The 27986-nt window shown below is 34.1% G+C and overlaps 1 protein-coding gene across 1 annotated transcript; it reads left to right on the top strand.

Annotated features, from left to right (window-relative positions):
- The first annotated feature begins 11 nt into the window (after window positions 1–11).
- On the top strand, window positions 12–27951 carry LOC128159887 (acylamino-acid-releasing enzyme-like). The gene is made up of 23 exons (XM_052823104.1): window positions 12–79; window positions 3145–3377; window positions 3540–3633; window positions 4137–4215; window positions 4646–4779; window positions 6939–7076; window positions 7644–7732; window positions 7929–7969; window positions 8082–8203; window positions 8689–8746; window positions 8919–9019; window positions 9174–9225; window positions 9604–9689; window positions 10036–10171; window positions 10455–10535; window positions 11107–11187; window positions 12739–12827; window positions 14670–14780; window positions 14979–15027; window positions 15148–15178; window positions 16114–16216; window positions 16681–16787; window positions 27600–27951. Exons 1-23 carry the CDS (start codon window positions 68–70, stop codon window positions 27700–27702), a joined length of 2130 nt encoding a protein of 709 aa, XP_052679064.1. The 5' UTR covers window positions 12–67; the 3' UTR covers window positions 27703–27951.
- The last annotated feature ends 35 nt before the right edge of the window (window positions 27952–27986 follow it).

Raw genomic sequence — 27986 nt, forward strand, 5'->3', positions numbered from 1 at the left:
TTTCAATTTGACGACCAGTATGTAAATGTATGATAGTCTTGTGAGTTATCAAGGACCCTGATACAAGATGAATGCAAAGGTATTATATATTCTTTTTTACGCAATTTGTATTTAAGCTAAAGCTGTGCATATTTTTCTGTTCACTATAACTGCAAGTGCTGCAGAACAACTAAAATTAAAATTGATAAGTTTTACAAATTTTTCGTTGACCAGTAAATAATTCTTTTATGGTGGCATATCTCTGCCCCTTGTGGGCAAGTTATTTTTCTACAGTCCAATCCACACTTTGCAAAAGCTGTTCCCCTTTGCGGGGTCAACCCAAAGGTCAAAAGGGAAAAACACAACTTTTCCTTTCTTTATGCAACCAAATATTTGGGCGCTTAGTGAAGAAAACTCTCGGAATTTAATTTACTCCTTCGATGTGTGGGTTGCCCCAACTTGGGGCAATCCAAATTCACACTGGAAACGGATTTCTGATGTCAAATGACGAAGTTACAACCCTCTAAACTACAAAGGCTACTGTGAGAAATATATGGGTTTTTCCCCAAACATGGCGGCCAAGGGACATAACTTTTGTAAAGTGTGGATTGGTCTATTATGTCGACATGCAAGATAAAGATGTTGACATGCATGATAGTTATGTCAGCATGCAACATCACTATGTTGACATGCTAGAAAACTGCAATCAAACAAGAGTTATAAAAAATCTCAAATATCGCGAACATGAGACATCCAATATGCTAGATACGCTACCTATTGATATGTCAACATGCAACTTATTTATGTTAACATGCAACTTCTATATGTCGACATGCAACTTAGTTATGTTCACATGCAAAATAAATATGATGACATGCAACATATTTATGTCAACATGTAACTTAGTTTTGTTGACATACAACTTATAAATTGCATTTCAACATATTTATCTCGCATGTAAATATAATTAAGTTGCATGTCAACATATTTATCTTGCATATCAACATAAGTAAGTTGCATGTTGACATAAATAAGTTGCATGTCGACATATATAAGTTGCACGTTGACATAAATAAGTTGCATGTCAGCATATTTGTCTTGCATGTTACCATAAATCTAGCATCTTGGATGTCACATGTTGGCGATATTTGAGATTTTTTATAACTCTTATTTGATTGCAGTTCTCTTGCATGTCAACATAGTTATGTTGCATGTTGACATAACTATCTTGCATGTTACATATTTATCTTGCATGGCGATATATTTGATAGAAAAATAACTTGCACACAAGGGGCAGAGATATGCCACCATATTATATCATAAATTCATGTATATTAGTCTTATTTCACCAAACTGTGATTTTGTCATGCAAAACAGCCTTTTGGGGCAAATTGGAAAAATGATTATGAAAAAAGAAAATCTAAATCTACATTGTATAATTATAGGAAATAATTTCTTTTCATTGCTTTGATTTGAATATTAAAACTGTACTGGTGTGCGACCAGTTCTCGCCGAGTACCATTTCTTGCCAGTACATTGTGACGTCATTTTTCATCTATAATTTTATGTGTTGATAAAATGATGTCACAATGTACTGGCGAGAAATGGTACTCGGCGAGAACTGGTTGCAAGCCAGTAAGTTTTCATTTGAATATGGACAATGATGGAAAGGCAACAAATTGAAGCTACGTGTACATTGAGTTAAGGCACATTAATTGTTGATCTCGTTGACAAATGTCTTGCAGTAGGAGTAAATGATCATTTATGCTTAAAGGAAATATTGATATGCAACATTAACTATGCAATGCCATGATTTAACATCTAGACCTGCATGCTCATAACACCCTTAAAATACAATACCACACAATTACAAATTGAGGAAAGTAACAGAGACCTCAACCAGGTTATATATTTTGTTGTTGTTGTTGTCAATTGTTATAAATACAGCAAAACTCGGTTATAACGAAGTCACTGGGACCTAAGAAATTACTTCGTTATATCCGTAATTCGTTATAACCGTATAAGAAATTCATTAAATTTACATAGCTGGGGATCCAAGATGACTTCGCTATATCCGTAAATTCACAATATCCGTGTTCGTACTAAACGAGTTTTACTGTAAAATGAGGTAGCATAAGTTTCATTTCTTGCAGATGACATAATCTGAATAAAAATTAGAACTTCCATCACTCCCATGTTTTCAATACTTCGCATCATTACCAAATATTAAAAGGGAACATTTGGACGTCAGTTTTAATTGGCAGCTGACATCTGCTATTAAATACCAGATATTGTAATCTACATGTACTAAGGATCTATTGGGATTAAAAATAGAATTGAGTAAATTGATCTATAGGGGAGATGAAGCTGCAAATCTGTAGCTCCCGGTCTGAAAAAATTCGGATGGATGACCCTGGAGCTACAGAGCCACCCATTGAAAAAATTGTGTATTTATTGCACACAAAAACGTGTGCTATTTTTTGACTGATTAACCTTATTCATAGTTACGCCAATTCTGTGAAAACAATTAGTACCAATAAATTTGTCATGAAATTTTTACTGATATTGTCTCTTGACTTGGCTCACATTTTTGCGGGAACAAGCTACTGACCTCAGAAAATCAAGTATGTTAAATTTACATTGAGATTAAGAGTCGCCACTTTCACATGTAAACGAACTGCACCACTTCACTTTACGGGGCTGGTGATGGTGTTTAAAAGACTATCAGAGGCAAGTGGTGAGACATTCGATAGTTGCCGATGTTGTAAATAAATGCATATATATAAAGAACATGTATCATATTATAGAAAATAAACTGAAAATGAAATTGAAAAATAATTTTAAAAAATTAGCGACCATAACTCATATTCGGTCAACTTCTGTGTAACTTTTTTCAATCACCAAACGTCATGAGTACTAGAACCTTAGAATTTAATATTTGTTAAAAATGTGTGGCCTAAAATCAAGAAGTGGAACAAGAATCGATATGTTTTTTGTAAAGACAGAAACCAATACCAGCCCTATAGGTCAAGTATTTTGTTATAGTCACGTGTTCCTTTCATACAGTTAAAAAAAATGCTCAGTGCTATTGATATCTGCAGAAGGTCAAGGTTATTATTTTGTTGTTCTAAGAAAATGAGATAGCGTACGTTTCATTTCTTGCAGCTGACATCTGCTGTTGAAGTTTACAGACGTCTGGTTTCCCATCCAGACCCGGTGGTCGCCTGGTTTTCTTACAATGGCATTCAGAACCAGATGTCCATCAACTCTGTCTGGAACCAGAGTGACCTTGACAGATTGGAAAAGGTCAAGTTCACTAAATCCTACCTGGTCAGTGAGAGCAGTCCGGGCAAATTTGAAGTGAATCACAGGAAGATATCATCAACTGATAGTAACATGTAAGTAAGTGCTAGGTAGAAGATTATCAAAGTAACGTAACATGGCAGCTATATATAGGTAACTGTATCAGATGTGAAAACATCCACAAACAAAAACAAACTTCAGCTGTGTGATCTTATTTCAACTGAGATTGATTGATGTTTTTTTTTCTTTCTCTAAAGCATGTATAATGAAGAGGCACCATCAGGGGAATTCAATGCCATCATCAGGAAATTCACACCCAAAAAAGGAGGGGAAGAGAAGCAGTTTATTGAAGTAAGGAGTATTGTGTTTACTTAAATGATGTTCTTATAAAATGTTAATTAGTATGCCCTTAGACTACATCATTGATATGATAGAGATGGAATATAAATTGCTTAATTTTAAATATTTGTAATGCTGTTCACTGTCCGTTCAAACTCATTTTTTTGCATTCCCTTTTCTATTTTCTCATGAAAAGTTTAGGGGTGAGGGTAAGGGGAAATTGTAAATAGAAATCATTATTTATATCAATCTATCTTCTCACCCGACTAATCAAGGTTATCTAGTACCTGAAATTTATTGTCGTGACCCTGACCTAAAGTCATTTGACCAAGTCAAAGTCACATAATAATTTATTTGGCAATTAACTCTCAAAAAATGATCTTATGTTATATTATTATTCATATCCAAAATTTATCTGTGAATTATCGGTTTATATTGAGTATTACAAAATATAACTCAAATTTTTAATTTGTCATGATTTTATAATTGAATGTTTGAGTTTTTTCCCCAATCAGATTTGGAATCATTGTAAGAAGATAAAACAGTATGATGTTCTTAGTAAAGAAAAGCATGGGAAGATATGTACCAAGGATGGTAATGGTTTATAAATACATATATCACAATGTCAACCTATTAGTAAACACAATCCATTGTTTTGGTATAATAATTATAAATGTACAGATAAACTTCTGTATACAGGAAATTTTCACAGCTGTTTCAATTTGATCAAATTGATCCACCAGGGGTCTTAATGATTATAAAGTATTTATTGTAGATTCCTAATTAAACGTGAGGACTTAATATCCACGTAAAATTGTGATAAGCACCCCTCACAGACTTTAGAATATCGCTATTAGTTTATTAGAGTTGAGAACTAAAAGAAAATGGGATAAAAAATTCTGCATTCGCGATTTCATATTCTCGTGATTTGATACAAAATGGCGGGATAGCGGAATAAAGTACTCGCATAAAATAAGGATTTACAGTATTTTCTGTTGAGATCTCTAAGCGCTGCTTCTCTCAGGTCACTTTGGGTGTCTACACTGGTCCAAGGATGAGACCAAGCTGCTGTATGTGTCGGAGAGGAAGACCCCCAAGATGGCCTCATACTTCGACACCAAGAAAGCTGATAAGCCAGAGGAGGAACAGCCAATCAGAGTGGGTCTTATTAAAAATACTTACAAAAATATTTTTTTTTCGGTAGATTGCTTAATTCCAACTTGCTATGTTGGAATAAGAGTCTATCTCAAACCTACAACCAGTTTCATATATACGAGGGTTGTCCTAAAATAGCGTAGACAAGTGGCGTTATTCAGTTAATCGAAGACAAAGAATGATGAAATTTGTGCCACAAAGGGTTCAAGATATTTGCATTCAAATAATGTTTTAAAATCAAATATTGTTTGAGATTAAATTAGTGAAATGAAAGCATGTTAGATCAGAAATTCGACATGCGGCGCAATGTCAAAAACAAAAAGTTAAAATCAACATAATGAAATGAAAATTGCGAGAAAAAGTACTTTTTGGATGAAAAAATTCAAATAAAACATACATTGATATTTGATAATAATTCTATTAGTTACTCAGAAAATTTTTTGGCTATAACAAAACTTTTAAATATTATATAGCACATTTTGTGACAAGTTGAAAAGTTAACTCGTAATAAAATGACGATGTCAGCGTTTAATGCGGCGCAGCAGTACCTGATACAATTTTGTAAAAACCATGAAATAAATCCTAAGCGGCTTTGGAAGTAAACGAAATTAACAAAATTGATTAGAAATGCGTTTTGTGAATAAGTAGTTAAACAACATTGAAAATATTTGAACAAGTATGTTGACAATAAGTAAAAAAAACCAGAAACCCCGAACGATATCAATGGACGTCAAAATGCAGAACGACTCATTTCGGTAAGACGACGTTAGACACCAAGTAATACAGGACAAGTTTGGAGCCGACAGATCGTTTGTACTTTGAAAATATTTATAAAAGAAAACTAAAAATATATGTTGAATGTGCACTCAGGGTACATGTCCAAAGATATCTTTACTAAGACATTTTCGAAATAAAACGTAAATGTTATCGTAAAACGATGTGGAGGGTTTAGCAACAACGTAAAATTGGAAATTTTTCGACGTTGCACATTGCGCCGCCTGACAAAATTTGTTGTTAATAATTATTTATTTTCTCGAGAAACAAATAAATTACAGATTTGAATTTTTCAGTATTCTTTGCCAATGGGTCATTGAAGAAAACATAGAAGAAATTATAAATTATGTGTCCTGTCTACATTATTGTGGGACAACCCTCGTATTTACTGATGGTTGGCCACCTTGTTGCACTTTCCGTTTGTTTTTAATCGGGTTTTTCAAAGGAAAAATCAAGTTACTGAAATGGTAAAAATGGCGGGCAGGCTGGCGGGCAGGTGGGCAGGTGAGCGGGCGGCTGCCAGAAAGGTACCCCTATTGTAAGGATAAATCCTCCTATAGTTTTCAAGATAGGAAGTTGTTGTTTTGCAGATCAATGGTGCGTGTATCAAAGATATGGATATTTCTTGCATGGATTTTGATTTTTGATAATTCATGAAAAACATACTAGATGTTGAACTTGTTTATCAGATCAATTGTGCATATACCAGAGATGTCCATATTACTTGGATTTTGAATTCTGATAATTTGTTGAAAAAATATCACCCGTTGAACTTTGTTATTTTTTGGCAAAATATTACATATAGAGTGCCCCATTTCTCTGGATAGGTAGTATTTATCAATTCATGCAGGGTTTATGAACGGATTATGGATACTGTTTACACAAAAGAAAACCTGGTTTGCTGTCACATTGACAGCTTTTTTCTTGTTTTTGAATCCTCCAATGAGAAAGGGAAACTTTTTTAGCAACAGTCATGATCTTTGCTAGCCACTTAAAGTTTCATGACCACAGCACTTTGCCATTCCCCAAAAGTACCGGGTAATATGGGAAATTGAGAGGGATAGAATATCTCTCATCTTGTAAGATACTGTAAAGCCAGTAGAAATGTCCTAGCTCTTAAATCTCAAAATTATCCTACTGCAAATTGGAAACAACATCAGAGACGACCTAATCACAACCTTTGATTTGTACTATTCTTGGTTTACAACTGAGCCAATATCTGTAACTGTTACACAAACTAATACTGTAACAGTACAATATGGTATACACAATAATTGTTTACGTCAACTATTTTTTACTCATAGTTTACATACGCATCCACATTTTGCCATTAGGTGAACTCAATCAAGTATTCTGTTAAGAATTCTACTGATTTTTTTCAAATACAGGGCCATGAGCATGATTTTAAGCAAGACTGGGGAGAACAGTTAGTAGGCAAGCACAAGCTGGCACTAAACATCCTGGACCTAAATAGCGGGGATATAAATACACTGGAAACCATTCCCGAGGATCTCTCTGTTGGACAGGTATCACAGTAAATTGTTATTTTTAACTTTGATATATTAGATTGCAAAGCAGATACTTACTTATAAATATATACTCTTAGAAGAGTGTTTTCTGTAACTGTGTTTAAATGAATATGAATTCCAGTAAAACTCGTTTAGTACGAACACGGATATAGCAAAATCTGGGATATAGTGAAGTTTTTTTGAGTCACCGATAAAATTCTTAACAAATCTTAGCAACATTTTACGATTATAACGAATTCGGAAAAAATGAATTTACAGTTATAGCGAACTGATTTTGAGTCCCATGGAGGGGAAAAATAACGATATTGAACACTTTTATAATGAATTTCTTTACAGTTTAAAAAGTTTGCTTTACAATTTTAAATTATAGTTTGAATGATTTTAATTTGACAGAAATTCTTCACTTCACAATACGATTATTAAAGGTATCTCAGGAATGTAGTTTCATTCTATGCCTCAATTGTATATACGTTATACGGAGATAACGAATTACGGATATAACAAAGCAAATCCATTGGTTTCTAGGACTTCGCTATTACCGAGTTTTACTGTAATTTTTCTCAGGCGATCTGGACTCCTGATGGGGGAATAGTATTCGTGGGATGGAAGCATGAACCATACAGACTGGGCCTAGTCTATTGTCCAATCAGACCGCAAGTTATTTTTAAAGAATTTTTAATCGCCTAACCCAAAAGCTAGAATATCTTGTGAACTTTGTGAAATAGCAAAGTTGAAAGACCACCATTCAATTATGTATAATATAATTGTTCTATTTTAGCGTTACCACAGAGTTAAGCTCTTAGATAATTTTTAACACATATTTGATTTTTTCTCAATATCAAATTTTAGATCAGCAATTTATCTGTGGGACTCCAAAACATCAAACATAAGTAGGTTGATTTTTTTTTGGTTTACATCTATAGAAGGAAATCTTGTAACAAGTGATTTGGTATTAATATGACTGTCCTGGTATATGAAATAGTTGATTCATGTTAATTTAAGAACAACTGAGTGATGAAAACAGAGCCAGCTCATCACCAAATTTAAGTCCTGATGGATCGAAGCTGATTTATCTGGACAACCAAGTGGGAGGCCCTCATCGTCAGTGTGCAAGACTGATGATGGTACGCTCTCTCTTCCTCCCTCTCTCTTCTTTCTCTTCTTTGCTCTCATTCTCACTCTCTTTCTCTTCCCTGCTCTCCCTCTTTTTTTCTCTCTTTTCTCTCTTCCTTGCTCTCTCTCTCTTCTCTATCTTCCTTGCTTTCTCTCTTCTCTCTCTTCCTTGCTCTCTCTCTCTCTCTCTCTCTCTCTCTCTCTCTCTTGGTTGTAAAAGTATAACTGCCATGATAATTAAGGATTATAGGAAAGTAAAAATGATCTAAGCTTTCTCTAGGTATTTACTAAGGTATCTCTTTGCCTCAATTTTTTCCTCAGCTGAATTGTTTGTTTGTCTTTTATCTGCCTCCCCTTATCTGAAATTGTTGTTTGTAAATTTATAGCTGCCATGATAATTAAGGATTATAGGAACTTTCACAAGGTATTTGTAACATTAAATGACCGTTTTACAGTGTAAAACACCCATATAACCTACCATTTTTTTACCGTGCAGTATGACATGAAATCAGGGACAAATACAGTTTTAGTGGATGTAGTGAAAAATCCAAAAGGTATAAAATTAGTCCATTTTTCTGTATATTCGAATTTTTTCTTCTTAATTAACATGTACATGTTAAATATTACAATAATGATATATAAGGAATTTTTATTTTGCACCAATTTTATCATAGAAATTTGCACTAGGTACCGATGCATTAATCTTTTTAATACTTTAATGCTTAGCGGATGAATTCCCTGGAATATACAGACAATCCTTACCTCAGCGATGCTGGGCAGCAGATGGTAAACGTGTCGTATTTAACAGCGTATGGCGGCATCAAGCGGTAAACATTAGATTTGTTATATCACAGTGAATCTCTCCCATTTGGGAACACATACAGATGTATGTTAAATTATGTGCAATACATTTGGTACGTGTCAGAACATAAGTAGCAAGTATGTTTAAAAAAAAATTACGTAACTTTTTTTTGTCCATAGGGAATCCTGGTGGTAGATACAGAGACCAAGAAGATCACACCGATTCTGTGTAGTTAGTATCTGTGTGTTTTAGGCCAAAAAAAAATTTTTCTCAGGCAATGAAACTCAAAATACAATGCAGCAAACAATTTAATATCTTGGTTTTTTTTTATTGATTTTCAAACAAGAATATTTTCAATTTTCATATTTTTATTACCAAATATTAATCAGCTGAAATTTATGAATTGAGTTATTCCCATTTTCAATATGGCAATAAAATATGATGAGGCAGAATTTTTCAAGATCGAGCTAATCCAGCTGTCCATGAAAAACAAAACATTAAGTTTTTTTGGCCTTATCAGTCATATTTAAATATTTTTTTTTATCCTTTTGAATATTTATTGTGCCATATTAATATTTGTGTATGAATTTTTTTCTTTTTTTATCACAGAGTCTGGGGGCTGTCTCAAAATCACAGACATTCACCAAGACAGGATGTTGGTCGTTCGATCCAGCATCAACCAACAGCCATACTTTGTAAGTATTCATCTATATTTATCTTATTGTAGTCTATAGGTTTATCCAAATCTAGGCTGTCTTTTTTATAATGTAAAATTTAAGCCCTACACTCTACAAATGAACATATATACATGTATAAACATGATATGGTTACAACAAACACACTTCTAAAGAATTTACACTGCAGATAAAAGCAGTTTCAATACATGTGTTACTGTTGTATTGTTAACCCATTAAATGTTATGAAAAATACATGTAGTAATAAATCAAATTTGTTTGTACACGACCCTTTCATAACCAAGTTATTCTGTATTTATTTATAATATTTCGTTATTTCCCCTTAATTTTTTTGTTTTGCTTGTAGAGTATAAGTCAACTTCCAGAAAGTGGAAATGAGTCATCAGCAGAGTTTCTTCCCCTTGATGACCCAGAGCCCCCTCTGGACATCAGCTTTAAGATTCTAAAATTCCAGCCGACCAGTCGACCACACCCAACATTTGGTAGCTAGCTATGGCAAAAAATTAATCTTTGATTTTTCTGGCTTTTGCAGGTCAAAAAATTCTTAATTATTATTTTTTTGGCCAGACATGAAAAGGGGAATAACTCAATTTTCTGCTTTTAACTGATATTGAAAAAAAGAGTTATTCTCCTTTACACTAGGCCAATAGAAATTATGATCAATTCTGCAGCCTTTGACTTGTTGTGAACATTGATTTATAATGGTCTAAACAGATATTAAGTTAATGGAATGGTTATAAAGTTGCAATGTGTTCTCATTTGCAGGTGTCAATGAGTATGAAGCCATTCTTGCTATACCTAAAGATGTTGAGCAAAAGAAATGGCCCCTCATTGTTTTTCCACATGGTAGCTAGGCTCTCTCTCTCTCATTATATGTTTAACATTTTTTTTTTCTATATTTATAATTTCAATCTGACTTCTATCTTTTAAAACCACTAAATCATAAATCATCTGGACATTGCAATTGACTATGATAACATGTGTTTTAAAATTGACTTGTCAACTGAAGAGCATTGTCAATTATATTTGTGTAAATAAGCTTACTTTAGTGTGATTATACACCTGGGGGAAATTTACACAAGTTATATGTGGTAAACTATGTAAAAAACCATGTAAAATACCCCCGCATGTTCAGTAAGAAAATTTAAACTTAAGAGTGCATGGTAAATCGGGCATCCATTATTTAATACCCACTTGTTATGTTTGACTTAGAAAGGGTGTATTTAACCACCAGCGAAAATAACGACTTTTACATACATGTAAGTAAATTTTACAAAAAAAGGAAGGGGCAAAAGATTTAAGACAACAAGTTGGGTTTGATTTACATGATTTATATGTAGTACCCCGTACATGTATGTGTCATACTCCTGTTGGAGTCAAAATTTCTGATCTAAACATTTTCTTGTGTCGCATACAGGTGGTCCACATGCAGTTCACACAACTGACTTTCTACTTCTCCCGGCTGTCTTCATGCTCAGTGGCTTTGCAATGGTTTATGGTAAGTACATTAAAAATTGTTTTCATTGTTAAAAAAAAAAAAGATTGAAGTGCATGATGTCAAAAAATGATACATGTACATATGCATAGATCCAGGTTTCAAAGTCATAAAACTAAGATGAGCTCAATTTTGGTCTCAATCTCACCTTCTATATGAAGGTCAGACGCGACCTGTCTGCCATTATTGTCGAGTTTTTTTTTATCTTTACAATGTGAAGATTTCCGCTACATAATTCCCAAATTATATTTTCATGTTACATGATATTTTTCAATCTGGATATTATGATTTAAATTGAAAATTTACTATGACCAAATCAATAACTATTCAATTGCATTTTGTAAAAGAAAAATTCAAAGTATTCTTACTCCAAAAATAGCTTGGTTATATATCCTGAATTTTTGGGCATGAACATTTTTTGTAAATGCAAATAAAGAAGATATTATCATGGAAAATTGTTTAAACTGAGAAACGTTGTACGTTCCTTAAAAGAAATAAAAAATGGAAAAGAAGTGAAACTGAGATCAAAAGTGAACTTGTCATTAGTTTAATGGCCTCATGCAAGGATAGAAGTTTTTCTCAAGTTTGAAACTCCAAGGGACTCCTCCTGCGTGGAATGTTAGACAGGGGATGGTGTGTTAAATGTCTCCTTGACTCCTATTCCATCCTTCCACTTGCTGAGTTTAAGAAGGCTTGATGGTCGTGGTCATTTTTACATTTAGACTGTATTAATCTCCTTTCAAAAAGAGCGCTATATCAAAATATTGGAAAATACCTAGATTTAAAAGGTTGATTATACTTCATTAAATTATAATTTATAGCTAAACGATTCATATTCTATAATTTTAGGAACGTCTGATGGTTAATTTGTTGACCATCTCGCTTCCTGAACGACCTTAATATCTACTTTGCAATCAATCAATTCAAGTATTCTAAACGTTAGATAAGACAAAGACTAGGTGATAAAATTAAAACTGAATTTGCACACAGAGTCTGTCCGAAAAAGAGAATTTCTATTTACCGGACCTCGTCTTTAAAGGTTTTCCTACAGATAAAATGGTGCATACACGCTTTTTACAATACACACTGTTATGCAAAAAAATATTTTGCTTGGACTTTGCAAAAATGACAGCTTCAAGAGCATGTGGCAACTTATGAGCAATGATCTTGTCAATAAAATCTTTTATAACATGCCGTTTAATGATAAATATTTGATTGTGTGGTTAGTTAATGAAACAATCCATAAAAGTTTGTGTTAGAAGAATATATCCCCCCCACCTCCCGGCCAAAAAAATTAAGATTAGTTTCTCAGCCACCATGGGGCATTGTGTCAATTGCTGTTAATAAAATAGTTATTTTGAAAATGGGAATATTGTAAATTTTTATTATTTTATTAACATGTATTTGGCTTCTCAAATATTGCAAAAAAAATCCTTTAATATCATATTTAGAAATTTTTAGGCCTGAAAAACTAATCATTTATTATACTTTTAATAATTTTGAGACTTTGACAAAACCCCAATATCACTTGTTGTGGTTTTTTTTCCTCAAAAGTTAACTACAGAGGTTCCTGTGGGTACGGAGATGACAATATACGGTCCTTGCCAGGGAGAGTGGGGGACCAGGATGTCAAGGATTGCCAGGTACAGTACACAGTATCATTAACATCTATAGGAGAATTTGTAATTTTTTTATTTTAAAAGGGGAATAACTCATTATTTTGATAAAAATAGAAAAAAATTGAGTTATTCCCCTTCTAAATATATTATTATGCATGTAGCAGCATTTAACGTTGTGCAAAGTTACATGCACATATATAAAACGATGGGTGGGGGGGGGGGGTGGTTGGTCAATATCATATATGCATGTAGTAGGTATATTAAAATTCAAATTAACAAAATCTAATTTTCCGAAATTCATTAATTTTTTATATACAAAAATGAATCATTAGACAAAATAAAAAATGAGATATGGTAAATAAATGTGCTAGCTAGTTCCAAAGGGAACCACATTTCTGTGTGGTGTCTTATCAGAAAAAGATAACAGAAGACAGTTTCTAATACTTGTAATAAGTTGTATGATACATGTCAGAATATTTTGATATCTAAGAAGACTTGTTGATCGCAAAGCTAATTAAAGGAAGTGAACATGAAAAAAATAATTGTTGCTTAATAAATTATAAAAGCCTTTTGAAACTTAAAAATGAGGTCTGTTACCTATTTGTTTATTTCTATCAAGAGATTTTATCAATTTAACACTCTCAGTGAAAGGTTTATGGAGGTAATCCATTATTCCCCAGCATGCATCTGTTCTCTGACGTAGATAAGCCACATTGCTGCTGGTGACTGGGTCAATGTTGGAACTAGGCCAGTGTTTATGTACAGAGTTGATAAAAGTTGAGGAGAAAAATTATGCCTTGATGTGAAGAAAAATTTTGTGTACTGTCATGAGAAGACAAGGATTTAGTACATTTCTATAAATGAACCTCAGATAACTATTTATTATTTGTACAAAAAATGAATATAGATAAATTAATTTGTGAAATATAAGACCATCAAATTCCAGATGTTTGTACGGAGATGCATGTGGCAGTCAGTGTTTACATAAATAAAATGCTGTTTTTAGATTTCAATTTAAATTAATATAAAATTGTAATTCCATTTTCCATGTGGGGTTTCTTACCGTTACTTTTTATTTAAATGCCCTGAGATTTTTCTGATTTGTTTTTTTTTTATACATAAGATCTTGATGATATGTACGCAGGTTCTGTTTATGCTGTCAGAAGAATAACAGGACTAAGACACTTTTTAAAAGTCAGGATGCTGTGCAATGCGCACCTTGTGTGCTCATTTATGTAGCACACATAATGTTCAAACTCATAAACAAGAAATTCCCGAGTGCAAGAAAAAATAGGTCACAATAACACTGATCCACGGACATTCCATTCTAGTTACATGTCACATTAACTGCTGGTGGGAATGCATCATTCTGAGATCCAAAATCTTCCTCCATAAACACTGTTTAAAATGACAACTCTTTGCATTCCTTTCAAGTTTCCATTCACATTTTGATGATGGCATTTTATCCCTGTTACTACACGTGTGTAAAAATGCAATGTGTCTCACTGACGGCAGCATCAGTGCTGCCCTCTCTTAGATGCTTAGAGATAACCCAGCAGGGAGGTAATGATTTTAACAATATGGCAGCGCTCATGGATTGCAAGAATTAGTTATTCTAAGTGGTATATCTTTTTACTGAGGAAAGCTCTGTCTAAACGGTTTTCAGATATCATTATACACATCAAACAGACAAATTTGAGCCCTTGATAATTTTTTCATGTTCACTTCCTTTAATGATTTGAACAATTTTGAAATCTCATATTTAGACTTATATTTGCACATGATTTATGTATTTCATAATCTATATTTCTTAATTTTTGAACCGTCCAAATATCATGTTATGATATGTTCTCTCTATTTTAAAAGGAAGTTGCTGAGAGTGTAATCAAATTAGATCAGATTGATGAGAATAAAGTCGCGGTCTTTGGAGGGTCCCATGGAGGATTTTTAACAGCACATTTGATTGGTCAATATCCAGTAAGTGTTGAATGGAGTATAAAGTTACTTGCAGATTTTTTGTTGTTATTGTAGTTGCAGATTCTTTTCCACTTACTCAGATCGTTAAGCTTTAATAAATGATTCTAATTAGAAAAAAGCTAATGGAGTGCCATTATGGCTCATCCTTTTTAGATCAGTAAAGTTTTGAATCTTAAAGTGTAACAATTTTTATTTCAGGGGTTTTATAAGGCAGCATGCTGTAGAAATCCAGCGACAAATATTGCAGGTCAGTTTAATCCACTAACTTTCTGCCATATTTAACATTGAACTCCCTGTAACATGTAGATTATTGGACAAATAAAACTAAGGCAAAATAATACATTTTTTGTGTATTTCTTATTAACAGTTAAGATAGCCACCACAGATATTCCTGACTGGTAAGAATGATAGATTGTATTCTTTCATTGTCTTGGTTAATAACTCTCTCTCTCTCTCTAGCTCTCTCTCTCTCTCTCTCTCTCTCTCTCAATTGCCCCTAAATTATTTGTCTCTTACATGTATATGTGTCACATGCATACAGCTATGATAGAACCATTTTAACAAGAGCTTGCCAATGGACTTTGGATAGTTGAGTCAAACGGCAATGTGACGTAGGCCTGTCTATTTCAATGTAGGACACACAGCCATGGCACTTTGAAATCAACAGGATTTGTCTGGCTTTTGAGAAAAGACTAAGCAATTGGTGTAGATTTCACTAGAAACCAGTGTCATTTTTTTACTTGTACATACACCCGGTACAGTATATAAATAGTGCCTGTTTGGGAGGGTAACAGTTGAAACTGACACCCCGAGAAAACCATTGTCAACCGACGCGAAGCGGAGGTTGACAATGGTTTTCGAGGGGTGTCAATTTCAACTGTTATCCTCCCAAACAGGCACTATTTATTTTGTTATACTGAATGTCTTTTTTAAAAATTTTAAGAAAATTTTACTGCTTTTATATAGGAATAACGTGAATTCTACAGCGAACCGTACGCGCATAATTTTCGCGCATGTAACATTTTTTAATGTTACCCATTGCCAAGTGCGTTGCTAACGCTGAGGGTAATAGTAAATATTATTAACTGCGTCTTAACCAATCAGATTTCAGTATTTAACATGAAAGTATAACAATAATAAATATTGAACTATCATAACATTTCCACTTACCCATGAAATGTGTTAGTAGAACTCAAATCTTCAATTTCTCTTAGTTTAGGGATGAAGTGTTGAAGGAAGCTCATTTATTGATGAATAGAGGCAATGTCTTTCATTATCAAAGAGAGGTCCAACCTTCTGGGTTTTTATTGCATTAATGTTTACCTATGTATAGGTGCTATGTGGAAGCAGGGTTTGACTTCACATACAGTAGTCTACCCACTGGAGAGAAACTAACAGAAATGTGGAAAATGTCCCCTATGCAGTATGTAGACAAGGTAAAAACTGAAATTTTTATCATAACATTCTTTGCTTGCAGAGTTTGAATGAAAGTTCATAAGTTTGTACATGTTTTATGATGCTATTTGTTGAAAACAAGAAATTTCTTTAACTGCTGGTGCAGAAAATAGTACAGTTGAACTTCGATATCTTGAACACTCGAATACAATGGATATGTTGAAATTGATTTGTAAGTCCAAACCACTTCTTTTTAAGTTTTAATGTTCAATATCTTGAATACTCAAATATCTCGAAGTTTTAAAATAGTTCTATATAGTTTGAGATAACAAAGTTTGACTGTATTTTACAATTTTAAACCTTTAAGAGCCAATAACAGAAGTATCTCATCAAATGTATACATAGAAAAAGCATCAATTCTTTTTTTCATGTGTATCATCAACATTCATTCAAAAATGTAATGAAGACAGAGTACTTTTTACTACGTACTGTACCTATGTTGTAGGTAGAAACACCCATTCTGATTATGTTGGGGCTAGAGGATGCAAGAGTTCCCCCCAAACAAGGAGAGGAATACTACAAGCAACTCAGGGCCAGGAATAAAAAAGCCAGGTCAGGCACATAATTATATATGTTATAAATTACTACATGGCGCAGGAGCATGGAAAGTATATCAAGGTTAACAGAGATCAACTACTTGTATAGAATGTAATATATTAATAAATATTCTTGTTAAGCTTATGAGAACACAAACAAAAGTATGAGATGGTTGCATGGATAGTAAAGCTATTTTTTTCTTGATGAAGGCTTTTCAAAAATAAATGATCTAGAATTGGTTACAAAAATAAATGATCTAGAATTGTTTATAATAAAATAGTATTCATTATTCATAACGGACTTGACTGGTCAAATTTCAAATTGTTAAAAACAATTTTATGGGTTTTAATAATTTTCTGTCTGTGTATTTATGTAAATGCATGATAGTACATAAATTCAAATAATTTTATTCAAACGATCACTTTACTTTAGTTATTAGTTCTTTCACTGCAAGATAATAGTTTTTAGAAAAAGGTTTTTTCTTCCTTTTTTAGCTCACCTGAACCGAAGGTTCAAGTGAGCTTTTCTGATCACCCGTTGTCCGTCGTCCGTCCGTCCGTCCGTCCGTCCGTCCGTCTGTCTGTCCGTCCGTCTGTAAACTTTTCACATTTTCAACTTCTTCTCAAAAACCACTGGGCCAAATTTAACCAAATTTGGTACAAAGCATCCTTATGGAAAGGGGGTTATAAATTGTTAAAATAAAGGGCACAGCCCTTTTCAAAAGGGAGATAATTGCGAAACAGTAAGTTTAGGGTGCATGTCTTTAAAAATCTTCTTCTCAAGAACCACGGCACCAGAAATGCCAATATTTACACAAAAGCTTGTATATATAGTGAAGATTCTAAGTTGTAAAAATGGTGACCCTCGGACCAAAACTGGGGCCCCAGGCGGGGTTCAAAGTTTAACATAGAAATACATAGGAAAATGTTTAAAAAATCTTCTTCTCAAGAACCACTGCATCAGAAATGCCAATATTTACACAAAAACTTGTATATATAGTGAAGATTCTAAATTGTAAAAATGGTGACCCTCGGACCAAAACTGGGGCCCCAGGCGGGGTTCAAAGTTTAACATAGAACAACATATGGAAAATGTTTAAAAAATGTTCTTCTCAAGAACCACTGCACCAGAAATGCCAATATTTACACAAAAACTTGTATATATAGTGAAGATTCTAAATTGTAAAAATCGTGACCCTCGGACCAAAACTGGGGCCCCAGGCGGGGTTCAAAGTTTAACATAGAAATACATAGGAAATTTTTTAAAAAATCTTCTTCTCAAGAACCACGGCACCAGAAATGCCAATATTTACACAAAAGCTTGTATATATAGTGAAGATTCTAAATTGTAAAAATGGTGACCCTCGGACCAAAACTGGGGCCCCAGGCGGGGTTCAAAGTTTAACATAGAACAACATATGGAAAATGTTTAAAAAATGTTCTTCTCAAGAACCACTGCACCAGAAATGCCAATATTTACACAAAAACTTGTATATATAGTGAAGATTCTAAATTGTAAAAATCGTGACCCTCGGACCAAAACTGGGGCCCCAGGCGGGGTTCAAAGTTTAACATAGAAATACATAGGAAATTTTTTAAAAAATCTTCTTCTCAAGAACCACGGCACCAGAAATGCCAATATTTACACAAAAGCTTGTATATATAGTGAAGATTCTAAATTGTAAAAATGGTGACCCTCGGACCAAAACATGGGCCCCAGGCGGGGTTCAAAGTTTAACATAGAAATACATAGGAAAATGTTTAAAAAATCTTCTCAAGAACCACTGCACCAGAAATGCCAATATTTACACAAAAGCTTGTATATTTAGTGAAGATTCTAAATTGTAAAAATGGTGACCCTCGGACCAAAACTGGGGCCCCAGGCGGGGTTCAAAGTTTAACATAGAACAACATATGGAAAATGTTTAAAAAATGTTCTTCTCAAGAACCACTGCACCAGAAATGCCAATATTTACACAAAAACTTGTATATATAGTGAAGATTCTAAATTGTAAAAATCGTGACCCTCGGACCAAAACTGGGGCCCCAGGCGGGGTTCAAAGTTTAACATAGAAATACATAGGAAATTTTTTTAAAAATCTTCTTCTCAAGAACCACGGCACCAGAAATGCCAATATTTACACAAAAGCTTGTATATATAGTGAAGATTCTAAATTGTAAAAATCGTGACCCTCGGACCAAAACTGGGGCCCCAGGCGGGGTTCAAAGTTTAACATAGAAATACATAGGAATTTTTTTTAAAAATCTTCTTCTCAAGAACCACCGCACCAGAAATGCCAATATTTACACAAAAGCTTGTATATATAGTGAAGATTCTAAATTGTAAAAATGGTGACCCTCGGACCAAAACTGGGGCCCCAGGCGGGGTTCAAAGTTTAACATAGAACAACATATGGAAAATGTTTAAAAAATGTTCTTCTCAAGAACCACTGCACCAGAAATGCCAATATTTACACAAAAACTTGTATATATAGTGAAGATTCTAAATTGTAAAAATCGTGACCCTCGGACCAAAACTGGGGCCCCAGGCGGGGTTCAAAGTTTAACATAGAAATACATAGGAATTTTTTTTAAAAATCTTCTTCTCAAGAACCACGGCACCAGAAATGCCAATATTTACACAAAAGCTTGTATATATAGTGAAGATTCTAAATTGTAAAAATCGTGACCCTCGGACCAAAACTGGGGCCCCAGGCGGGGTTCAAAGTTTAACATAGAAATACATAGGAAAATGTTTAAAAAATCTTCTTCTCAAGAACCACTGCACCAGAAATGCCAATATTTACACAAAAGCTTTTATATATAGTGAAGATTCTAAATTGTAAAAATCGTGACCCTCGGACCAAAACTGGGGCCCCAGGCGGGGTTCAAAGTTTAACATAGAACAACATATGGAAAATGTTTAAAAAATGTTCTTCTCAAGAACCACTGCACCAGAAATGCCAATATTTACACAAAAACTTGTATACATTTATATAGTGAAGATTCTAAATTGTAAAAATCGTGACCCTCGGACCAAAACTGGGGCCCCAGGCGGGGTTCAAAGTTTAACATAGAAATACATAGGAAATTTTTTTAAAAATCTTCTACTCAAGAACCACTGCACCAGAAATGCCAATATTTACACAAAAGCTTGTTAGCTCACCTGAGCTGAAAGCTCAAGTGAGCTATTCTGATCACATTTTGTCCGTCGTCCGTCTGTCCGTCCGTCTGTCCGTCTGTCTGTCTGTCCGTCTGTCCGTCTGTAAACTTTTTACATTTTGAACTTCTTCTCTAAAACCGCTTATCCAATTTCAACCAAATTTGGCACAAAGCATCCTTATGTGAGGGCAAATATAAATTGCAGAAATAAAAGTCCGATCTATATTCAAAGCGGAGAAAACCTTGAAACTGTAGAAAAAGGGGGGTGCATTTTTAAAAATCTTCTTCTCAAGAACTAATTAGTTCAATTCAACGTAGTTTAGCATAAATTATCCTTATGGGAAGGAAAATATAAATTGCAAAAATTAAGTGCTAATTCTGGTTCAAATCTGAGTTATTACGAAAATAATAATAAAGGAAATGCGTGTTTCAATCAGTTTAATAGCTTCGGGCTCGGCATACGGTAAGAATTACCTACGGTAAAATAGGTAGGCAAGACTTGGTCTGAGCAAAACAAAAGATTGGCAGGTATTAATCTGCCAATCTCATTAAAATTTCAGGATATTTGATGGACCAGTATATTTGTATTCGCTGTAAATATCGCTGCAAAATAATGCGTATTTGCAATTGACGATTGCCGATCTGCCCCGGATTTTATTTTGCCACGGCCCGGGTTTGCATACCCATTTTACCAAGACTCGTATTCCATACTTCTAAAACGAGGTTCTTTGTTTAAAGCAGCCATGACATTATACGAAAAAGGGTCGATCTGACTATGATGAATTTACTTGCTATGCAACCGTTCGCGTATGAAGGGAAATTTTTGAAACATGCAAAATATATTGGTGCCGATTTTGTGAAGTAAATTAAGGCTCAATATTTCAATGCGTTGACAGTTTTCACACATGACGTTGGTGTTAGCTTGTTCTGATTTTCGTTTCGTTTTCATTTTTTATGCTTTGTAACCTGAGAACTATCGTCTGTATTTCGTGATTTTTACGTATCAAATAAAACAGAGACTACGGTAAATCAAACAGTTAACAGTTTACCTGCGCAAATTAAGCAAAATCTGATGTAGGGGTACTGAAGTACAATTCATTCTATTGGTAATTCGGCATTATCTTTTGCATAATGGTAGATTAATGCAATAGGTTTTGTTGAGATGCTCGGCATTTTCTCGAGTTTATTCAGTTTAAATAGAGTTTGATATCGCTGACGGAAATATGTAGGTATATACATGTATATATATGATTCATTTCGAAAAAATAAATTGTGTTCTTAATTTGTTATACATGTAGTGCATGTTTCTTGTGTTTAATTGTTACCCTACAATTTCTATTTACTAACCATATTTGAGTGTTAAGCTTCGAATTATAAGCAAGATACAGAGATTTGCTCACAATTCTATGTTTGTACACAGATCTTAAAAGCTACAGATTAAAAAAGTAAAAAAATTGTCAATATTAATGACGAAAATTTTCAAAGTCTGTTCTTCCAGAAACCAACTTATTGAATTGTAAACTTAACCTTTTTAGCTCACCTGAGGGTGGGGCCACAATTGGGGGGTCGAAGTTTAACAAATGAATATATAGAGTAAATCTTTAAAAATCTTCTTCTCAGAAACTAATCGGCCAGGAAAGCTGAAACTTTTGTGGAAGCATCCTCAGGTAGTGTAGATTCAAAGTTGTGAAAATCATGACCCCCGGGGGTAGGTTGGGGCCACAATGGGGGGTCGAATTTTAACATATGAATATAAAAAGTAAATCTTTAAAAATCTTCTTCTCAGAAACTAATCGGCCAGGAAAGCTGAAACTTGTGTGGAAGCATCCTCAGGTAGTGTAGATTCAAAGTTGTGAAAATCATGACCCCCGAGGGTAGGGTGAGGCCACAATGGGGGATCGAAGTTTTACATAGGAATATATACAGTAAATCCAGGAAAACTGAAACTTGTGTGGAAGCATCCTCAAGTAGTGTAGATTCAAATTTGTGAAAATCATGACCCCTGGGGGTAGGTTTGGGCCACAATGGGAGGTCGATGTTTTACATAGGAATAAACAGAGTAAATCTTTAAAAATCTTCTTCTCAGAAACTAATCAGCCAGGAAAGCTGAAACTTGTGTGAAAGCATCCTCAGGTAGTGTAGATTCAGAGTTGTGAAAATAATGATCCCCATGGGTAGGGTGGGGCCACAATGGGGGGGGGGGTCAAAGTTTAACAAAGGAATATATAGGGTAAATCTTTAAAAATCTTCTCAGAAACTAATCAGCCAGAGATTCTTTATTAGCTCACCTGAGCTGAAAGCTCAAGTGAGCTTTTCTGATCACCTTTTGTCCGTCGTCCGTCTGTCCGTCTGTCCGTCCGTCCGTCTGTCCGTCCGTCTGTAAACTTTTTACATTTTGAACTTCTTCTCTAAAACCGCTTATCCAATTTCAACCAAATTTGGCACAAAGCATCCTTATGGGAGGGCGAATATAAATTGCAGAAATAAAAGTCCGATCTATATTCAAAGCGGAGAAAACCTTGAAACTGTAGAAAAAGGGGGGTGCATTTTTAAAAATCTTCTTCTCAAGAACTACTGATTCCAATTCATTGTAGTTTAGCATAAATTATCCTTATGGGAAGGAAAATATAAATTGCAAAAATTAAGGTCTAATTCTGTTTCAAATCTTAGTTATTACGAAAATAATAATAAAGGAAAGGCGTGTTTTAATCAGTTTAATAGCTTCGGGTTCGGCATCCGATAGGTTCGGTATCCGGTAAAATGGGTAGACAAGACTTGGTTGGCCTGGGCATAACAAAAGATTCGCAGTTATTGATCTGCCAATATCATTAAAATTTCAGGATATTTGATGGACCAGTATATTTGTATTTGCTGTAAATATTGCTGCAAAATAATGCGTATTTGGAATTGACGATTGCCAATCTGCCCCGGCTTTTATTTTGCCACGGCCTGGGTTTGCATACCCGTTTTACCAAGACTCGTTTTCCATACTTCTAAAACGAGGTTCTTTGTTTAAAGCAGCCATGACATTATACGAAAAAGGGTCGATCTGACTATGATGAATTTGCTTGTTGTACAACAGTTCGCGAATGAAGGGAAATTTGTGAAACATGCAAAATATATAGGTGCCGATTTTGTGAAGTAAATTGAGGCTAAATATTTCAATGCGTTGACAGTTTTCACACATGACGTTGGTATTAGCTTGTTCTGATTTTCGTTTCGTTTTCATTATTTATGTTTTGTAACCTAGCTGGGAACTATCGTCTGTATTTCGTGATTTTTACGTATCAAATCAAACAGAGACTTCGGTAAATCAAACAGTTAACTGTTTACCTGCGCAAATTAGGCAAAATCTGATGTATCAAAAAAGTACTGAAATACAATTCATTCTATCAGTAAATCGGCATTCTCTTTTGCGTAATGGTAGATTAATGCAATAGGTTTTGTTGAGATGCTCGGCATTTTCTCGAGTTTATTCAGTTTAAATAGAGTTTGATATTGCTGACGGAAATATGTAGGAATAAACATGTATATATATATATATGATTACAAAAAATAAATTGTGTTCTTTATTTGTTATAGTGCATGTTTCTTGTGTTTAATTGTTTACAATTTCTATTTACTTACCATATTTAAGTGTTAAGCTTCGAATTATAAGCAAGATACATAGATTTGCTCACAATTCTATGTTTGTACACAGATCTTAAAAACTAAAGATTAAAAAAGTATAAAAAAATTGTCAATATTTATTAAGAAAATTTTCAAAGTCTGTTCTTCCAGAAACCAACTTTAACAACTTATTGTATTGTAAACTTAACCTTTCTTCGTCATTATTACTCCTACTGTACATGTGATCCTTGACTGTGTTTGTGTACATTTGTATAAACTGATTTTGAACTTCAAATACCAGTGAACTGGTCTTGAGTGAATAAAAGAATTGAAAATCTTAGGCCATTCTTTTTTTTCCATTTTAAATGCTGAATAGGAAATACCAAGTTAAAAATCTTAAGTTGAATGTAATAAACTCATGGGAACAAAATATGACTCAAACCTAGGCGAACTGTGAGCTCTGTATCTTGCTTATAATTCTACGATTGACGCTGAAATTTTGGTTGAACATTAGAAATTCTATATGAATTAGAGTATGTTAAATACTTGTACAAACAAAATAAATAATGGTCTTCTGTATATACCTACTCTCTGGGGCCCCCTCTTTATACAATAAATAATGTGAAATCTACATCAATTTTGATAGTTTTTTCAGACATGGGTAAATAAAAACGACATCTTTACAACAGTTTCCATAGTTCTGACACATTTCTGTTGCGGGGATAAAGTAATTATTGCTATTCCTAAGAAGTTATCACATCGGAAAATTATCCTGGTTTGTACGCCAAGCAAATAACAGTCATTTAATTATAATGGAGAAGACAAATAAATTTTTTGAATGTTTTTAATTTGAGGATTGAGCACATTGAGGTACAATTTTCTTCTTCACATCTATACATGTAGGATTTTTAAAATAAAAAACAATAACTATTATATTTTCTTTTTAAAAATACAATAACTAGTAAGTAGTTGATGAAAAAAATGTACCTATATGCTTTCATATATTTTGATCGCCTTACAAAGTGGGGGGGGGGGGGGGGGGCAGAACGAAAATATAGGGAATTGGAAGTTAACAACTTAACAGTGTACTCCTACCAAATGTTTAGTTTTATATCTTGCGAAGGGTTTTCTTATTTTTGTAAAAAAAAAAATAGCATTTCATGAAGGTACAATGTCAAAGATTACGTGTATGCAAAAATAAGTGTAAAATTCGAATACTTTACAATATTTATTTTTTGTTATTCTACCGAGGGACCATACGGCACTATATCTTTTGAACGCCCATTGTTGCTAAGGTGAGCGATGTGGCCCCATGGGCCTCTTGTAATTGTTAAGACTTTGGCCCCAGGACAATTCTTTGGCCTCACGAGAAGGTTCAGAGTTTGATGTACGTTTATATCCCATATATAAACTATTGTTAGGGATCTTTTTGAGAACTGCAATACTCAACATATGATATGACTATAAAATCATCCTGTTAGAAAAGGGACTAATGATTATAAACATAAGAATATCCAGGGGAAAATGGATTTTATTTATACAGGATCTACATGTATTATTGTACATTGTCCAGATAGTTTCCATTGAGCTGATTTTATCATAACTATTGTTCCTCAGGTGAGCGATGTGGCCCATGGGCCTCTTGTATACATAGTGAAGATTCTAAATTGTAAAAATCGTGCCCCTCGGACCAAGACTGGGGCCCCAGGCGGGGTTCAAAGTTTAACATAGAAATACCTTAGGAAAATGTTTAAAAAATCTTCTTCTCAAGAACCACTGCACCAGAAATGCCAATATTTACACAAAAGCTTGTATGTATAATGAAGATTCAAAATTGTAGAAATCGTGACCCTCGGACCAAAACTGGGGCCCCAGGCGGGGTTCAAAGTTTAACATAGAACAACATATGGAAAATGTTTTAAAAATGTTCTTCTCAAGAACCACTGCACCAGAAATGCCAATATTTACACAAAAACTTGTATATATAGTGAAGATTCTAAATTGTAAAAATCGTGACCCTTGGACCAAAACTGGGGCCCCAGGCGGGGTTCAAAGTTTAACATAGAAATACATAGGAAATTTTTTTAAAAATCTTCTTCTCAAGAACCACTGCACCAGAAATGCCAATATTTACACAAAAACTTGTATACATAGTGAAGATTCTAAATTGTAAAAATGGTGACCCTCGGACCAAAACTGGGGCCCCAGGCGGGGTTCAAAGTTTAACATAGAAATACATAGAAAAATGTTTAAAAATCTTCTTCTCAAGAACCACTGCACCAGAAATGCCAATATTTACACAAAAGCTTGTATATTTAGTGAAGATTTTAAATTGTAAAAATCGTGCCCCTCGGACCAAGACTGGGGCCCCAGGCGGGGTTCAAAGTTTAACATAGAAATACCTTAGGAAAATGTTTAAAAAATCTTCTTCTCAAGAACCACTGCACCAAAAATGCCAATATTTACACAAAAGCTTGTATGTATAATGAAGATTCTAAATTGTAGAAATCGTGACCCTCGGACCAAGACTGGGGCCCCAGGCGGGGTTCAAAGTTTAACATAGAACTACATATGAAAAATGTTTAAAAATGTTCTTCTCAAGAACCACTTCACCAAAAATGCCAATACATACACAAAAGGTTGTATACATAGTGAAGATTGTAAAAATCGTGACCCCCGAACAAAAAGTGGGGCCCCAGTAGGGGTTTAGATTTTAACATATGTAGGAAAATGTTTTAAAATCTTCTTCTCAAGAACTATAGTGCAACTGTTTGGGATATTACTATGCATACATGTACATCCTTAAATAATGTAGATTCAAAAAATTGTAACTCCCGGACAATTGATGGGCACCAAGAGGGGTTCAAAATTTAAACATTTTAAAAAACATAAAGGAAAAGTTTAAAAAATTTCTTCTCAAGAACTACAATGTTTTAGTTTGTGGATTTTCTATGGATGCATCCTTCGATTATGTAGATTCCTAATTGGTAAAATCGTGACCCCCGGACCAATACTGGGGCCCCAAGATGGGGTCAAAATTTATTAAAGAAATATAAAGGTAACATGTTTAAAAATCTTCTTCTCGAGAACTACAATGCTTCAATTTGTGAGATTACTATCATGCATACAACCTTGGATAATGAAGGTTCGACAGTTTTAAAATAGTGACCCCTGGACTAATACTAGAGACGCAAGATGGGTTTAAAGTTAAATGTAGAAGTACCGGTATATATGGAAAATGTTTAAAAATCTTCTTTTCGAGAACTACAATGCATCAATTTGTCAGATAACTACGTCAGCACCCTCAAATAGTGTAGATTCGAAATTATAAAAGCCGTGATCTCAATCTAATACTGGGGCCCCAAGAGGTGTTCAAAGTTTAGCATAGAAATATAGAGGGAAAATGTTGAAAAATCTTTTTCTAGGGAACTATAATGCTTCAGCTTGTGAGATAACTAGGCAAGCATCCTTAAATAATGTAGATTCCAAATAATTAAAACTTTAGCACTGGACTAATACTGTGGCCCCAAGAGGGGTTCAAAGTTTAACATAAAAAGATATATTCAAAATGTTTTTAAAAAGTTTTTCTCGAGAACTATAATGCTACAGTTTGCGAGATTACTATGCAAGGATCCTCAAATTGTGTAAACTCTAATGTCGTGGAACCAAGAGTTATCTTTCTTGTGTTCTGTACAGTCTGAGAGTTATTCCTCTTGAAGTGGAACTCTGCTATGTTCAGTTTTTCAGGTTGTGTACGTGCGGTCCCACTGCAGTGCTTCACATTTTCATTCCTATGTTACTATTTATGTTGTTCAAGCCAACCATAAACCTCGGATCATAACTGGGTCCCGAGAAAGGGGTTCAATGTTTAAAATAGAAAAAGCATATGCTACGAAATGTAATGTTACAAGGAACTGCTGTTCAGGTGAGCGATGTGGCCCATGGGCCTCTTGTATATTACATGTTAATGCATGTACTCTACTGTAGACTGAATTGATGCAATATTTCTAAAAAAAATTTTAAAAATTCCTTTTCTTTTTGTCGTCTTTGTCATCAGGTTGATTGGGTATTCAGACAACAGTCATCCCATACAAACAGTGGAAGCTAGTGCGGATAGCTGCATCAACATCCTGGACTGGTTCTGGCAGCACCTAGACTGAGGACAGGGGAACCAGTTCACCCTGTCACAAAATGAACAGTTCGTCTAAAGAGCAATTAAGTCAGTGCAGACAAAGATGCTGTCATTGAGACTGCTTTTATAAACAGATTTTGAAATGTGCAATGAATTATGGTGCTGGTACATAATGCATGTGAATATGTATGTGTATATAATATGCATGCCATGTACTTGTAATTCTATAAGTCATTAAATGATTTTTTTTAATAGGAAAATAAATATATTTAATTTGTAGGAAGTGTTTTTGTTGTTCTTTTTTTTTACACT

Source organism: Crassostrea angulata, chromosome 8 (genome assembly GCF_025612915.1).
Source record: "Crassostrea angulata isolate pt1a10 chromosome 8, ASM2561291v2, whole genome shotgun sequence".
Lineage (NCBI taxonomy): Eukaryota > Metazoa > Mollusca > Bivalvia > Ostreida > Ostreidae > Magallana > Magallana angulata.

What these genes read in the sequence shown, in the direction of transcription:
- LOC128159887 (XM_052823104.1), top strand. An exon ending in TCAACCAACAGCCATACTTT is followed by an intron (nt 9,690 to 10,035) that starts GTAAGTATTCAT and finishes TTTTGCTTGTAG; the next exon opens with AGTATAAGTCAACTTCCAGA. An exon ending in CCTCATTGTTTTTCCACATG is followed by an intron (nt 10,536 to 11,106) that starts GTAGCTAGGCTC and finishes TGTCGCATACAG; the next exon opens with GTGGTCCACATGCAGTTCAC.